At 40.6% G+C, this 17,694-nt stretch overlaps 1 protein-coding gene across 1 annotated transcript in view; it reads right to left on the reverse strand.

Moving 5' to 3' along the window:
- Positions 1–17,115, reverse strand: part of adcy9a (adenylate cyclase 9a) — a 36,649-nt gene extending 19,534 nt beyond the window's left edge. Inside the window, exon 1 of the mRNA XM_039694695.2 lies at positions 13,600–17,115. Coding sequence (XP_039550629.2) covers positions 13,600–15,337 — 1,738 coding nt within the window. The 5' untranslated portion in view covers positions 15,338–17,115. The remainder of the gene's footprint in view (positions 1–13,599) is intronic.
- Between the last annotated feature and the right edge of the window lie 579 nt (positions 17,116–17,694).

A 17,694-nucleotide genomic window follows, 5' to 3' on the forward strand; every position in this document is an offset into this window, starting at 1 on the left:
AGTGAACTACTCCTTTAAATACTACTCGTATTACGTAATACTACTCGTATTACGTGACGTTACAAACGCGCCTCAGAGAATATAGCAAGGCTAGCATTTGTCCTTAGAAAAGTTACATTTTTGGAATAAGTTTTGAAATAACCGATCGTTTCGCATCATAAGACCCTTATTCATCGTCTGGTGTCGTTTAAAGACATTTGAAGCTGCATCTGAAACTGTTATTAACACTATCTTTTGGACCTTGAACCATCCGGTTCCCATTGAAGTGCATTATATGGAGAAAAATCCTGGAATGTTTTCAACAAAAACCTAAATTTCTTTTCGACTAAGGAAAGAAAGACATGGACATCTTGGATGACATGGGGGTGAGTAAATTATCAGCAAAAGTTTTTTTCAAAAGTGAACTAATCCTTTAACTCTGAAAATGTATTACTACATGAGTTTCATGTTTCACTGCAAGTGCACTTTTCTGACTTCTAAGCTGATTCAATCACGGTTTCACCATCACACTCTCTTTATATTTGGCGTGTTTTTCTGTGTAAAGAAAACCACAGATAAGCCTAGTCTTGTCAGGGCAGGATGCCCACAGTAGGTCAGGTGAAAGAGAGATTGAGAGACTGCCTCTTCACATGGACTGACTGTGACATTCCTCATGAGCATCCAAAGTCTCCAGAGTCAGTCCCTTCATATTACTCCATTCATTGCAGAAGTGAAGGAATGAAGGACGAACAGGAACCCTCCAGAAGATTAAACTTACCAGGTCAAAGTAATACAATTGCCTAATCGGTTCAGTCTCTAGGATATTTTGGTACCCAGTTATGAGGATTTCCAGGCAAGTCAGATTGCCCAAAAATACGTTAGGGGTGATGGATTTGCTCCAATCCCTAAGCTTTAAGTAGAAGCATATAGTTTGCCCATGGAAGCACCCTTTCAAATGTCACAGATTATTGTGCGGTTTTCCTACAATGCTTCAGAGCATCTTAGTGTGAGATCTGTAGTGGTAACAGATCGCAGCAAGCTTGCCCTGCATTCACTTCCTGTCACATGACCTTTGACCCAAGCAACTGTTGTCTTTGCCCTGCTGGGTCACGTGCCCTGCAACTCCAGAGAGGACAACTTTATGCGTCTAGTGCCTTGGTTTATCCCAACACATATCTTTTGGCTGACAAAAGGATCCAGTGGAAATTTAACACAGGTAATTAGCGTGATGCAAGAACGACCTGTCCCCGAGTGTCAAAGTGTCTCTTCCTCTGAAAGATGGCAGTAACTTACTCCCACTCTCTCTCTCTCTCTCTCATCTCCTGGCTAACCACAACTTTCCACTTGCTCTGGAAACCTTTGTAGTGCAGACAGCAAAGATGAAAAACAATGCATGAGGTGATAAAGAGCTCAAGTGCAGTGTGAATGAATTCAATGAATTTTAAGGTTTTTGGGGGTGCAATCGGTTCAGTTGCGGTTCATCTTGCAAGATCTGGTCACGTCACATTTTAAGCTGAATGGAAAGATGTTGTCGGGTCTAGGCCAGATGTTTTCACGCCGCTTCCTGTTTGCTTATCTTTGGCTTTCTCTTTATGAATGTGTCTCAGTCTTTTCCAATAGCCTCGTTCTTTCTTCTTTCTGACTTCCTGTCTCCAGCTCTCTTTTCACATGCGTGTCTGCCGTGAACTGTGTCCTTGCTGTTCTGCTGATAATTTTGTTTCCATTTCTCTTGCTTTCTCGGAGATGGGCGGGGAATGAAGAGATGAGTCGAAGAGGACCGAGAGAAAAAGAGTGTCTACTGTGTGGTTTCTGACGACGACACCATATTAGGATACAGTGATGAGCCCGTGGACATGCACAACTCTCTCACCCCTCGACTTGCTCGCGACGCTCTCAATTCAATTTAAAGCTTTGTGTGAATGAGAAAAAAATATTTTTTTTTTATTACCAAATAAATTACAAAAGACAAAACTGAAAAAGTACAGAAAATTTAAAGCATTAATTTAGTGTGATTAATTACAAATAAAACATGTATGTCAATTCTGTAATAAAGAAGTTTACGGAAAATTATTGTTATAAAATTATTATACCAAACCAATCGTTTTTACTTGCAGAGGTGAACGTGTCTGCATCAATGCATAAATACAAAAACTTTTTTTTTTTTATGTAATCGGCCCATCATATAGGGCTGATTGATTATAAACACGATTATTTCAGTCAAACATCTTGATTATTTAACATGATTATTGGTGGGAGATATAATAAGTCATAATTCATGATATGAGCAATTTTAGATAGTGAAATTTCACAATTACCAATACTTCATCGAAAACTAATCCTAGGTTAAAGTAACACCAGGTAACTTTTCAACCTTCATAATATATTTCCAAGTCTCTTGTGATGGTACATTGACTTACAATAGGTTGAATGACACATCTGCCATAGCCTGACGGGGTCTGTAGCGTTTTTAATCGTACTTTTAAACTTCGGCTTTCGGGGAGTAACCGGCGAACAAAGAGAACTACAAAATTCGACTGCTTTGCGGCATATACGTCACTTCCACCACCACAATTCTTAAAATCGGACGTGCGAGCCAAATGTTATAGTAATGGCCGAAGCAGCACAGAAAAACAAGAAAGCAAAGGTTTTATTAGAGCAAAGCAAACAGAGAAAAAGAGAAAGTGATCGTGTTTAAGGCAGAACGAGGATCAACATTGGGCCAGCGTTTTCTCGCTGGCGTGAGCTGAAGAAGGAGGAGGGGTATCCCGATGCGGACTTGGCTGTCATGCTTTTGGACTAGTAAGTATATTGCTTGCATACTATCTCTTTCTTTTTTTGTCTGCCTGACTATGTTACGGAAGCTATCTTATCCTCCGTTTATCTTCATGAATCAAGTAATGATAGTAGAGTAGCGAATTATCAATCTGGTAGCTAGTTTTGATGGTTAGCCATCACATTAAATGCCATCCAGTGCATTTAATTATAACTGCGAGTTAGTGCTAAGGATTTATCAAGGACTCACTGCATTTACGGCCCGGAATGCAACGTAGTAAAATTTGAATAGTATTTTATTTTTCGAATAAAAATTACAGATCGAATATTCGAAAATTCGTGCACACCCCTAGAGTGCAGAGACCAGTCTATGGCAGAGATGCTCTGCGTGAGTGGTATTTACGACAGTAACATTAAATACAACTACTCCACAGCGACTCTAGGGGTCGCTGTTTGACAAAAACGGAATTCCTGCATAGTGTGCCTTTAAATCAACTAAATGTACTTAGTTATGGTTAGGGGTTATTTACTTGTAATTATGCATAATTTACTGTTATTACTATAGTAAGCTCATGTATTGTAGTCACATGTAACTACATCAGCATAAAACAAAGTGTTACCCTGTTTAATATTAAGTATGTCCCGTAGTTCACCAAGTAGACTGCATTTTACAACACTCACTTACTTGAAGTTTGGCTCAGGGAGGAATGAAAGCACACCACTGTGAAGGAAAGGATGGTGCGCTGGGAGGAATGCGACAAAACCAGATATCAATTTCGATTAAATAGCACAATTGTATATTGTAAATAAAGTACTTTATAATATATTAATTAAAAAAAGCAACGTATTCTCTTTGGAAGCAGAGCACTCGCGACTGATGTTTGCAGATACCCGACTTCTTGAAAGCGATAAATTTGGGAAAATTCTTTTTTTTTATAGAAAAGAACATAGATAAATGAGACAAAGTGAGAGACGTCCATGATGCCACAAAAAATCTCAAATCGTTACTCTCATCGACTGACAATGTTGTGTGTTACACTCCAGTCAGACCACGCAGAAAATTATATAGAAATATCTGTCTTATACATTTAGGGTTGGGTATCGTTTGAATTTGAACGATTTTGATTCCGATTGCGATTCCTTGTTTCGATTCCGGTTCCTAACGATTCTCGATTAAGAGGCAGGGTCAAAAAAGTTAAGCTAACCTTGCAAACCAACGTCCTTTGTGAAGGAAATAATCCTTTCTGAAGGAAATACTCCTTCTGTAAAAATACTCCTTTTGTCACAAATTTTGCATTTTGCCGAGATTTCGTTATTTTTAGAAAAGTGAAGCCACACTTTGGATCGCCGACGTAAGCTACTCATGTTCGACTCGCGCGGTTATGCCAACACTTCCGGTAGACGCTTCTTCGTTGGTGTTGTTCAGCGGTTTCTTCTTCCGCTCGGCGGACTGTGAATATCGAAACTAGGAATCGGAATTTTAACTTTTGAACGATTCCGGGAAAAACGAAAAGTTAGTCTCGGTTCCAATCGATACTCGATTCTCGATACCCAACCCTATATATGAACTATGAACTATTAAATGTTTTTTTTTCTTTTGTATGTATACGTTTTTATGGGGTCAAATATTTGTCTTACTCTCTACCTCCATTCCAAACTCTGTTGTTGCTTACAGGCCAGGGAATGCACAGGGAGTCTCTCTCTCTCTCTTCTCCATCTCACTCCATCACGCTCTCTATTCCTCTCTGGTCTTGAGCACACAGGATGACGCACAGGGTGAGTGAGCTGCGTCATACTGACACACATGAACCTACAGCAATGTCCCTCAGTCGAACAGTGACCAAGATGGATGAGATGCATACTTTTATCTTAGTTTCTCTCCCTCGGACAAGCACACAAAAGGTATAACGGATTGCTGAATACATTAAACCACATCCTGTCCCAAGGGCACATTATAATCCGATGGCATGATTGAGCATTCTGCCTGTGTCTCACTTTCACTCTCACACTGATAAACAACCCAAGAAGACACTCGGTAGACTAGAGTTGGAACTGCAACACCGATGATTCACATCATCTCTCACCCCTTGTGTGTTCGCTGATTAAATATTTAGGCAAATTTGAACAGGCTCCGTTTAACACGTTTTATTTAAATGAGTAAATCCTAGGACTGGGTTGGACATATTGATTCCCTGGTTTTAATTTGAATTAACCGATATAGATTCGAAATTGCAAGCAAGACCAATCTATTAAGGTAAGTTTACTCAACGAGGTACTAAAAACGGAAGTTTTTCCTTTGTGTTTTTTGCATACAGACGACAAGGTTGTCCGATCTACAAAAGTGACAAAAAAAGCTGTATTATTCATGACACTGACAATTACTGTTGAAAACACAGTGTACAGTGTCAATACAGTGCAACGGTCCACAAAATCTTTATTATTATTGTAACAGACTTTGTTAGATTATACATGACAGAATCCAACAAAGTCTGTTACTACGGTATAATACCGGTAATGATGTACTGGTGCTCGTTGTATGTGTGTATGCAATATTTTTTCGCCCTCTCCCTCTGGGCTTGCCGTATATAGGAATGGTTCAATTGCTGCACAAAACATATCATAAATAATCATGCAAACATATTTTTATCTTGTCCCTTTTTCTCCTCCTCATTTTCTTCGTTCTATTTTCGGCACCAGAGGGACGCATCCTTTTTTTGTGCCATGACTTAACATTACCGCGAGTCCACGACTATGCACAGTTGCGCACGAATTGTCTATGCACACGCGAGGTGTCTAGATTATGCGCATGACTTAAATGCGGGCAGACACAGCAGCAGTTGTAGGGAGGTATATTGATCATGAAATCAGAATTTTCTTGTCTTTAATTATTCATTCATTCATAGTAATTCATTCATTTATATCACTTGTTTAATTCATCATTTCGACTCAATTGGGGGGCCCCCTGGTGGCCATGGGGCCCTAAGCAGCCGCTTAGTTCGCTTATGCCTCGGCCCGGCCCAGGCGCCAGGTTAATAAGAGGATATCATTTAGTGGAGAAGACGGGTAATAAGATTTACATCTAATAGATATGTCCAATGTTTGTAGAAATAAATAATGGAAAGAGATATCGTTTTGTGTCTTTTAAGAGTCGATATCGAATCTTCCACGTTTTAAAGTCCCCCGTAGTCAATCATTGTATCCCTTAAAACTCATCTTTGATACCCAAAATGAGATTTAAACTTTTTTTTCCTTGAAAAAAAAAATTCACGCCTTAAAAAAGCTTTAATGTAACTCAACCAAGCGGCAACATTCTAATCTGAAAAATGAAGCCTACCCGGAAGTGTGAAAAACTGCAATACATCTAAAATCCGCTAGAGGGAGGTCCCAAAGGGGAGCAAATATCCATAGACGGCATGTTAAAATGTCCGTTTTCACAGCATAAATTCATGCTTTTACAGGTTGGTCCCATGGAGTTTTATTGTATTTTTGGATAGGTTCAGAGTGCCTGACAACTGTGAGGGAGGTGAATTTTTTTCAAACTCATTACTTTAGATTGTATTTAGATTTAAAATATATGACAAATAAGGGCAGTTAACTTTGATTGACAGCTGATAACGGGCTGCGCCGAGTGGAGTTTGACGTCTACGACACAACACATCATACCACCTCTGTATCCTTTCTGAACATTTGTATTTTGTATTTCCCAAGATTTTTCAAGATGGCGCCGCCCATACCCCCGCATAAACAGCCTCAAAACTGTCCTTCAGAAAGTCTATGGGTGACGTCACAGACGCTTTGTCCATATTTTTTTACAGTCTATGAACTCATTTAGTATAAGTGGTTCTATGAATACGCAAATTAGCCCTGCCTCCACTCACTCACACCAGCTCAGAGATCCACTTGTTGACGATCACCTGTTGTTGATATGATTGGTTACTACAAGATAGTTTGTGACCTCAGAAACACCAGCGATTCCAAACCACATGTTTGAGACTCGCGGTCACCAGATCGAGACTTAAAAAAAAATATATATATAATTGCCCAGCAAAATCAACTGCATCTTTGCTTTTAAAAAACTACACACACAGCTTCATATGTGACCGCTGGGAATCTGACATACCAGATCTGACGCGACAGTCCCGTCTATGTGGGCAGGTGTGTTGACGTGCGGACATGCAATGCATGTCATGCAACTTGAAGGTCACAGTGCATGTGTGAATTGAGCTCTGAGTCAACCTTTTGAAGTAGAAAACATGTAGCCTAATGCACACGTTACAAAAATAACACACACAAATGCATTTATTTTTATCCATAAAAAAACAACATACCTCTAACATAGACATAAAAAACCTCTCACAGTGCATGCTCTGTAATGCACACTCACACACACACACACACAACACGACTGACCTCTGGCTACAGGAAGGTGTCTTATCAAAGTAATTCCCTGACCTGTTCACAAGCACGCCAAGGCCGAAGCCTGGCAAACACACAAAACCAACCAGCTGTGTCAACACACACACGCACAGTGGTGTGGTGATGTAAAAGCTGAGTGTTAAGAGAAAGAGGGAGAAAAGGAAAGAAAAAAACTAAAACCTCTGGAGCTTAAATATGCCAGCAGTTTCAGAGCATGAGTTAGGGAACATGCCGAGGCACGTTTCTCCAGAAAAAGAGGAAGATTTTTTAGATTAGTCAAGAACAGGTCATGACATCACCTGGCAAGACTGTTACTCCGAACCAGCTCAAGGCACAGAGGAATCTCAAAACATGCTAAAAATATTTACACCCATGTGTTTTAGGTGAATACTCTCCAAGCCAATACTCTCATTTTGACATGATTGTTTAGACAGGCAAAGCCTAAAGCAGATTTTGCTTGTCTAGTTGCAGTCTGTTTCGGACTAGTTTAAACCTGATGAATCTGCGCCGACAAACAGGAGAAACACGATATAGTCACTGGGTTTCCCGTAGTAACCAACTTCACCATGGTATTGTGGCAGAAATGTGGGAATTGTATTATATTATTATGAATTTATATGTTTTAAAAGTATGATGTAATATAATTTTAAGCTGCCGCATTTGTATTTAATACTAAATGTATTCAGACTTCTGTTTTTCATATTAATAACATAGAAACAATATAGCTCAATTTTACCATGGTAGTGAGGTGCTTTATGCACGGTTCGACCTATGGTTATCATGATCTGAATGTATGATGCTACAGATGACCTATGGTTAATTTTAATAAAAGTTGAGTTACAATATTTGTACAAGTTACTGTTTTTGTTAATGAACATAAATCATTCCAACTCAAGCTACTGCTATACTGTCGAATCAAGTTATTGTCAAATGTGCATTTCTAAGAGACAAAACATGTAATGTTCATTTTGGGTAACACTTTACTTGAAGGGGTGTGTGTAAGACTAACATGACACCTTCATAATCATGACATGACATATGTTATGAATATGAAGGAATTAAGCTTATGTATGTTTATGACAACTGTCATTAAAGCTCCAATATGTAGCTTTTTTGGCCACAAGAGGGTGCAGTTTCCAACAATAACAAAGGCGTATGTTTATGACGCAGTGATGAGCTGAATGATGGGACTTGCCGTCAAGCTGATGGATCTAATAATGTTTATGGATTAGTGAAAACACTCATGTTTTTTAACATTACAGTGGTATGAAGCAGGTCGCGATTGCTAATAAGAGACATATCACACGCGAGTCCCGTGGATATAAAAAAATAAGGAAATTTCAGTCAAGTCAGTTTATTAGACGAATTAAACTTGTGAGGGAAACGCAGCGCTGTTCCACTTGGTATAACATTACACTATCACACTAAACGGCATTTAAATGTGTGTTGAAAGTCATAATGTTATTCTACTTGTTAGTTTGTTTGTTATACGAAACTAGCAGCTAGATCAACATTAGAATAACATACTGACCATATTCTCATGTTCATTTCATCATGTCAAGCTAACGTTATAACATTGATTTGTTTTATGCACATTTGCTCACCTGTGTCTAATAAAGCTGTAAAATCGTGACTCGTGAAGTTGTCAAGTCCAAGTTAGTCACGGACGCTAGCTCTCTGTCGAGTGGAAGTCAGTCTCGGCATCTCAAAAACACCACGCTTATATTGATCCTCATTTTAGTTCTCCTTGTTTGTCCCAAAGTCTGCTTGCCATGGTCTATGTTTGAACCAAACAAGAACTGGGTGCCGCTAAACGTTACTCACTACGCAGTTGTCCATGTCTGTCGCCATGGTTACGTCATGGCTATGGCAGTACGAGCGGAAACGAGGATAGCGCGGATATTGCTTCATTGACAGGCGCCATTTTTTTTCCAGGACGGCCACTTATTTAAAATTGGAATTTCTCTGAAATAAAAGAACTTTGGAGATTTTTGGGATATTACAAGTACACAACTGCAGGAAATTTATCACACTGTGCAAGTGATTTTGGGGTATTTTATTACAAATTTCTTACATATTGGACCTTTAAGTGTCATTCGCATTTTTAATGCAAATATGACATTGTTTGAGATGTCTTTGTTATGACACCTGGACATAAACCAATACATCATAACCTGTCAGTGTCTTTGGCATGACAACTTAAGATTACTAAGACAACACAACCTGTCATAAACATAACTAATTATCAAACTTAAGAAACCACCTAGCTTTAACATTACATTAAACTGTCAGGTGGTTGGTTTTGACATTAGCTGACATGAAGCCATTGTAACTTTTTAATGACAAATTCAATTAGTACCACTGTAGCGGGTCACGAAAAATATTCATGAGTCATGACACAGTTATAATGGCCTCATGACTGCCAATGTCAAAGCCAAGTCAACCACATGACAGTTTAACTTAATTTAATGTCAATGTAATGTAATGTCAGAAAGAAAGAAATTACGTGTAAAAAAATGTGTGGGCTAGCTAAATGTTGTCACGTTCTGATAATAAGAGAGTAGTTTAAAACCACAATTAAAGGTCTGGTTTCTACAACTTTCACTGAAAATTCTGCCTTGAAACTTGAAAGAAATAAAGATTTGACATTTATCGTAATAATTATCGATATCAAATGATATTATATTTTTTATTGTGATCATTTTTGGGGCCATAACGCCAAGCTCTGCTAATACATAATTCAGTGTGAAGTGCAAAAAAAAAAAAAGGTTTGCAGACATCACATTGAGAATCCATTTGCCGAATTAAACATGCAATGTAATGAGGTCATGAATTTAGAGTTAGAGCCATAATTGTGTGGGCTGGGCAGTGCATAAATGGTGTGATTGCACTTTAGTCACGGCTCAAGGTCCTTTCACGGTCCAATTGCCTTTTCTCTTCTCCCACGGTTCCCAGCCTGTCCAATTAGGCGAAAAAGCCCCAAAACAAGCTTAAAAAAATGGTGTGCCGTATATAGCAAGCTAGTTTTCCCTTCCAAACATTTCCTATATATAGAACAAACTCATTTTGGGATAGATGAACCAGTTAACTTCCTCACTTCTTCAGTGACTTGCAATTCACATTAAAAAAGTCTTTTACATCACATAAATCAAAACCAAGAAAATAGATGTCTAAAGAAAGAAAAAGCCTCACACAGCTGTGTGTATTTGTACCCGCATTGCAAACACTCGTCTTGTGGCTGAAGTTCCTCGACAGACTGGACAAACCTGTCCAGCTTGACCAGACTCATGACCTTGGAATGAGAGAACGATTGTGTTCAATGGACAGACTCCTGCTCAAGCTCTGTGCCCTTCATGTATATACTGAGAGTATATGTATATGACACAAATATGACTGTTTACGCATGTCTATACGACATATGGAGGAAGGGAATTTCTTTCCCAAATAAAGAGCTTGTCTATATCTCCTGGCACGACTGTGTCCATGCGTGTGAACAGGGTTGGGCTCCTTATCTGCAAGAACACACTCCGATCTGCTCCAACTAAACAACTTGCTTTGGGTCTATGGCTGGCTCACATTGCTTTACAAAAATATACAATATTTAAAATGGTCATTTAATTTGTATATTTAGATTCTTTTTTTAATCAGAGGAACCAAGTAAAATGCTGTCAATTATCTAAAGGAACACTAAATATAACCAATATAAACACGAACATTTACACTTGTTTCAACCCAAATTTGGGTCAAATATGGACCAACCCAAATGTTGGGTTAAAAATGTCATTTAAAATTAACCCAACTTCAACTTTCACTTTCAGCTGTAATTTTTTTTTACATTTTTAACCCAAATTTGCATATTACCCTCAAAACGTATATTACACTTACTATGGATCTGGTGACCAGGGCTGGATCACGGCCCCGCAAGGCCCCAGGAGCCATTTTTGGAGTCGTCCTCTGGCCGCCGCCACAGGACAATTTGGTAGGCTAACAATAGACTTAACGTTAAAACATTTTTAAATAAATAAATAACATAGCAGTCTAGGCCTGGGTCCCAGTGGTCAGTGTGTGATCAGGGACTGCAAAGGTGAAACAGGCAGGAGGAAATAAACACATATAATTGGTTTCTAATTAGACTCCGTGTGCTGCAGTGATAATTCACAGGTCTGTTTGTTTCACAGTGAGGGAGCACAGCAGTGGAACGGATTATGGCCAAACTGAGCACATGCAAATATGAAAGTACACCTGTACACAAACCCAAACTTACTCTACAGTTCAAAAGCTGGGGTCAGTTTATATATATATTTTTTTTATAATAATAGCGTTTTGCATCAACAAAACAACAAAGTTATTCATTTGCGATGACATTTGACAAGCATGAAAGTACAATGGTAATAATAATATTGTAATTATTCATTTAATTGTAACTATTATCGGTATAATGGCTATCTTAACCCCAGAATGAACCATTATAAATACACTGTAAAAAAAAAATATTTTCATGATTTGTAATCACATTCACAACAGTTTTTCTTTTGTCAAATCAACTTGGATAATTGATGTAGTTCAGATAACATAATATTTTGCGTTTCTGATGATTAACTAAATTTTTCCATTTCAATGAACTTAAAATTTTAAGGCAACCAGGTTACTTTTTTTTAAGTTAAACCAACAATATTTTTTTTACCGTGTATAGTTTTACAGCTTGTGTCCAGTCGGTCTGAAAGCAGAACACACAAGGTGTACAGCAGGGTCAGACCGCAGCCAGGTAACGTCCAGATTAAACACTGCAAATAGAATCGCTCACGGCGAGACAGACAGTGACGCATCCGTCACACAGCTGGGCTATAGCGTGTGTCGCTGTTCGCACCCATCCGCCCACTGGTATCAGACGGTCACATGGGGTGACATGATTGGCACCAAGGCAGAGGGCCATTTGCGAGACCACCCAGTCTACAAACGTCAGCTTCACTACTTTGAGCTTGAGATGAGTTCAACAAGTGTGCTAATTGTTGAATGACTTTTAGGAACCCGGACCCCCAATTACCAATGCCCAATGGACATTGGTAATTCATCAACAAGGAGCGGATCTAAAGATGCTGGTGAAATACAGGAGAGGAAGATTGCGTTTACAGAGTTGGTATACTGTCATGATTTAGAGGATGTCTGAAGGGTGTAGCTGATCAAGGAGGAGGATCAGGGTTCAGATTAAGGACACGGGTAGAGGCCGAGAGGAGGACCAGGGCAAAGAAAAAAAATAGAGACCTCTGCTTGTATCTGACACTACGACTTTAAATCAACAGCTCTGCTGGATGCAGGCATTTATACAGACATTGATGTTATTGAGAAAGCAGAACCGTGAATGGAAGCGTGACTGTTACAAAGGGAGACCACAATGAAAAGAGCTACAACAGCGATACAATAGAGCTACAGATGAACAACGAGCCTTGACAGCGAGTCTGCAATTAAGATACAAAAGAGATTATGAGGGTGCAATAAATGTGAAAAATATCTGCGGCCAAGATTAGCTTTTTGCCACACCTGGCCGTGACCAGAGAATGAAAAACGAGGAGGAATATTACCAACTGTAGTTTGAATGATTTTTACATTTATTTATTTTTTTATAAAAAGTACTTTATTATAATAAACAAAATATATTTTACAATTTAATCATTTTTACCAACCAACTGGTTTTAATTATGCTCTAAATGCTGATATTTTTTTTAGTATCTGTCACTAGGTGAGTTCATTTTGGACTGTTATGGGAGCCCTTTATACAGGGTCAGACTGAAGAAAAAGTCTGAAACAATAATCGTTTTACACAGTTTCACGTCAGTTAAGTAACTAAAGAGATTAAACGAGGGTGCAATAAAACTAGAGAAGAGTTGCAGCCCTTTGTACAGAGTCCTGAGAGGACAAGACTACAAGGTGCACAATAAAAGATGATCATCTTTATCTTCATCAAAGCAAAGCTGCGAAACAGCAGTCAATAAAAAAAGTAGGGAACGACACAAATATAAAACAGCTTAGCAACACACAATGAGTGCTCAATTGGAGTGCAAAGTCTGACATTGCAAATCTGTGTTTAAAAAAATCAATTTAAACCTAAAAAATTAATAGATTTAGAAAAAATGCAATAAATATTTGGGATATTTAAGTAAATGTGAATATGTTTTGGTTTTGAACTGAAGCACACAAGATGTTCACAGGATCATTCTCAAATCACACTGGATAACACGATCATTGGGGTTTGTACAATCTCATGGAGCTCATGAAGCTGTAGTGCAAGACATTCTAAAATTCATGTTCATTCTCAATTAATTTTCACACTCAAAGAAAATGCAAATCAGAAGCCTCTTCACTAGACTTTTGCACCCAAGTGTATACATAAAAAAAAAAAAAACACTTCTAGATAAAATGACTCTTGAGTTTTACCTTTCAGCTGATCAGCAACACTGTGCCCGGCACGCTCCATCACTCGTCCATCCTCCCTCTCATAACAGTCATGCAGAAAACTTGCTGTGACCTCCGACAAGTGTACCTTTCCCGCCACGCCCAGCTGCTCCATAAGATTGGCCAAGTTGACGTCGTTGGACCAGACGTCAAACTTAAAGCGCTTTATTCCCAGAATGCCACAGAGCACGGTGCCAGTGTGAACGCCAACACGCATGTCCACGGTCTCTGACGTCTCCTGGCAGAACTGCTCGATGGCCTGGATCATCCCTAGCCCCATTTCCACACAGCAGCATGCGTGTTCGAGGACCGGCTCAGGGCAGCCCGCCACACAATAGTAGCAATCTCCTAGAGTGCTGATCTTCTCGCAGCGGGTCAACTCACAAAGACGGTCGAAGCGGCCGAAGAGGTCGTTCAGCAGTCCTACCAGTGCATGGGCGGACTTGTTGGCACTCATTTTGGTGAATCCCACAATGTCAGCGAAGAGGATGCTGACTGGCTCCATGCGCTTCATGTTGAAGGGCCTGAAAATGATTTGGCCACGAGGAATGGAATTCTTCTTACGCTTGTTGTTTTTGGGGCTGGACGAGGTCGCGGCGGCGGCAGTGCCGACGGAGCACGTCCCTGCACTGTATCGTTTCCCTGAGCTCTCGCCCTCCTCGTCTCCCTGTTTCATCAGCTCGTCCGCCACCAGCCGAGGCATCACAGAATGGATCATCCGCTCCTTCAGCGCCTTCTCAACCTCCAGATCCTTCCCGTGCATGATCGCCTGACCCACCTTGAGAAAGGTACTCCGAGAGCGCACTTCGGACATGATGAATATGTGGATGCCAATGACGTGCGCGCACAGGTGCAGCAGGACTTTACCTGGGCCGAGCCAGCTTAGATTTTGCCAGTCTGAGCTTTCCACCTCTGATACATAATCACCATCCAACTGAGCAAGCTGCAGCCAACCTAAAGCCTCATAGAGGACAGAATACAGCAGGCCTAGAAGCACCGACGCATACAGGGGCAAATGCAACACACTGTACAGCAAAAGCAGCACCTCCATACAGAGTGAAAATGTCCCAACTGGTGATATACAAGGAGCATTTTGAAAAGCAGGTAGTAGTGAATGATTGCCTGCTTTCTGGCCATCAAAAAGAGCAAAGAGAGCGGTTTGCGTCTGGGGCGCCAGGGTGATGCCAAACATGATCACTGTAAGGAGGAAGGAGGCATGGTTGTAGAATCGTGCATACGGCCTTGTGAACGTAAACCAGAGGAGGAGAAGGCAAAGCACAAGAAACCCTGCCGTGGGTATCAGGAAGGTTGTGGGGTCACACCTGGTGCTATTGATCCCGAAGTAAATCCCCCACAGCAGCGCAGCGGTGGCCAGGTAAAACAGGACGTAGCGGAATCTTCTCTGCATCTGCGGGAAGCAACGTTCCCTGCATGCCTCCTCTAGAATGGAGGAGTCAAACTTGGGGTCCCAGCACTGCGCGGCAGACCTCTCGAACAGCTGCGGGACTCTCCTCGGCCTGCTCAGGTGAGTCCTGGGAACAACTGAGCTGCAGCTTGACGAGATGCTGTATTTGCAGGGTTTGGAGGAGCCCATGTTGTCTTGGTCTGGACCCACCTGTTGATCCCGGCTGTCGTTTATCTGCACAGTAACAGCTCCCCCTTCACTATCACACCTAACTTCGGTCTCGTGTAGTGGCTGGTGCTGCTCTGGCAATGCCATGACAATGAGACAACAATTAACTTTTAATTATCACTTATCACCTACTGCTGACATTACAGAGGAAGTGGCATTTTGATATGAAAAACACTGTTTTGTTTTTGAAAAGAGTACAGCCAGAACGAAATTCCAAGTGCATTCACTATGAAGATGGACCGTCTTGGACTCTTGAGCAGTTCCTTATCCGATTACGTCAGCACTCGAATTCCATTATATTCTATGGCTCAGGGGCACGTGAACGCGCATGTGTGCACTTTTGCTCCGAGAGACTGACGCACTGTCATCCGCTCAGCCTCCTTTTTTGAGCACATCGTTTTAAATTTGCATTCAATACAACTAGAGCAGGTAAGTATGGCTTAAAATATAGGAGGTTGTTTCACATAGGGTGTTCTGAAACGGTTTTTAATTATGTTTGTAATCCAGTTAACACTGTCCCTCAAACAACCTCTCCAATGTTCGACAATGTTTGAATTTACTTTCCATTTCCAAATGACATGCAAATGTAAAGCAAGTTTGTATTTCATTTTTCTAAATTTTACACATTTCTTGTACTTGTTTCGGTCAAATGTCAGTTAACTTCGTTGCAAATTCAAAACTTAACGTTGCTATTTGTCGAAAGTATTGTTAAAAGGCGCCATTTTCTGAGAGAAAACTTTTTTTAAATGCACCGCTTTTATCCTTTTTAGTGTCAAAACACACAAAAATGATTTAGAAATATCTAACAGCGTACTCCCTTATGTTCTGACATCACGAAGAAGCAAGAATCGTCCAATATATCCCCTAAACGGAGGTGGGGAAGACGCCTTATAAGACATTAAAGCTGCCCGTCTTTTCCCGTCAAAACTCGGCGCATATCCCGTTACTGCACCACTTCTGCCCCTGTCGAGGGTCAGAAGACGGCCTATCCCCATGGAGGAGCCCCGTCCTTTCCTGAACACACACTCCGGATGTCAACCGTTATTATTCCAGCTTTCAAAGCGCATTAAAACGCTTCCAAGCTCAAACTGACGTCGTGACAATTCCAAATGACATCAGCCGTTCGCGCTAGGGTGCAACGCGGCTGTGCATATCTGCCAACTCCAGAAGACGAATAACACTTATGATTTCAACTTCCAAGAGGAAGAAAATACTGATGACATCGAGGCACTCAGACAAGTCAAAGGGAGCTGAAGTTAAGTTTATCCTCGTTTGTGTGTAATCCCTTTTAACCAGTTACTTGGAGGTAATCTCAATTAGTTTCAATGCAAAGTGTTCAAAATTAAGACGAAAGTTTTGTTTTTTGTTTTTTTGTTCCCCCCCAGGCCTCAAGTCGTTTGATCGGGCTGGCAGTTCAACACTCGTGGACTTCAGAAGAAGAATGAGATCACACTCCATTGCTTAAAATCCCACGCCAATTCTCCAACATTATCCGCCTCTTTAATCCCCACTTTGTCTGTTTATCATTCCTCCAAAACTCAGTTCAAGTCCGTTTTTCGTAGACAAGCTCATGCCAGGCGAGCGCACCGCAGCTGTGTCGCGTTGCGTCCTCTTCCGTTCGCTCTCGGTTCTCCTCCCTGTCTGTCTGCACGAGCCTGTTGAAGGGAACGGCTGGTGTCGTGAGAGCCGAACGGCTTCAGGTAGGAGTTGAACACCGCTGGTTGGCGCTTACCCGGGCGCTGCGTTCACCAGCAACACCACCATGTTCTGGGCACACTCGGAAAAGATGGTTGTGGGCGTGCGGCGGGGTGGACAACTTAACTACAGTGTTGAAATGTTGAAATATAGGGGAGGGGGCAAGTTACAGGGGAGCGCGCACGCTGGGCTCTTTTAACGGCGGCGCGCACGCACGAGAACTCTTCTCTGAAGTTCTCTGGGCAGGGTGCCCATGTGATGTCATAAAAAACAGGTACGTTGAGTAGAGTCACGACACTATCTTGAACCTGAGTTGACCTGTTTCAAGTGATAATTGTCACTGTGGTAAATAAGTTAGTATGAGTAAAGTATGGAGTCAAAACCATGACACAGATTTGCAAAAGAATAAAGTATTGTAAAAGAAAATAAAGTTTTGCCAAACAAAAATAAATGAGCAAAACAAAAGTATTCATATACTTTGTTTTATCCTTTGCAATTCTTTATTTTTGTTTGCAAAATAAATCAATAATATATGATCATTTATTTTACTGTATCCAATCTTTACAATCCTTTTTATGACTTTTTAAGATTTGCATTACTTTTCTAGGCCTCTAAATCACTTTTTATTTTTGTCCACATATTTCCAGTTTTAATAACTGGGTAACATACCTGAGATTCTGGGTGTGTTTTAACCTATCAGTAACAAGCAAGTGGTAATCGTCCCTCACTCGCCGTGTCAGACATTCATC

This window comes from Pimephales promelas, chromosome 2 (assembly GCF_988280905.1).
Source record: "Pimephales promelas chromosome 2, fPimPro1.hap1.1, whole genome shotgun sequence".
Lineage (NCBI taxonomy): Eukaryota > Metazoa > Chordata > Actinopteri > Cypriniformes > Leuciscidae > Pimephales > Pimephales promelas.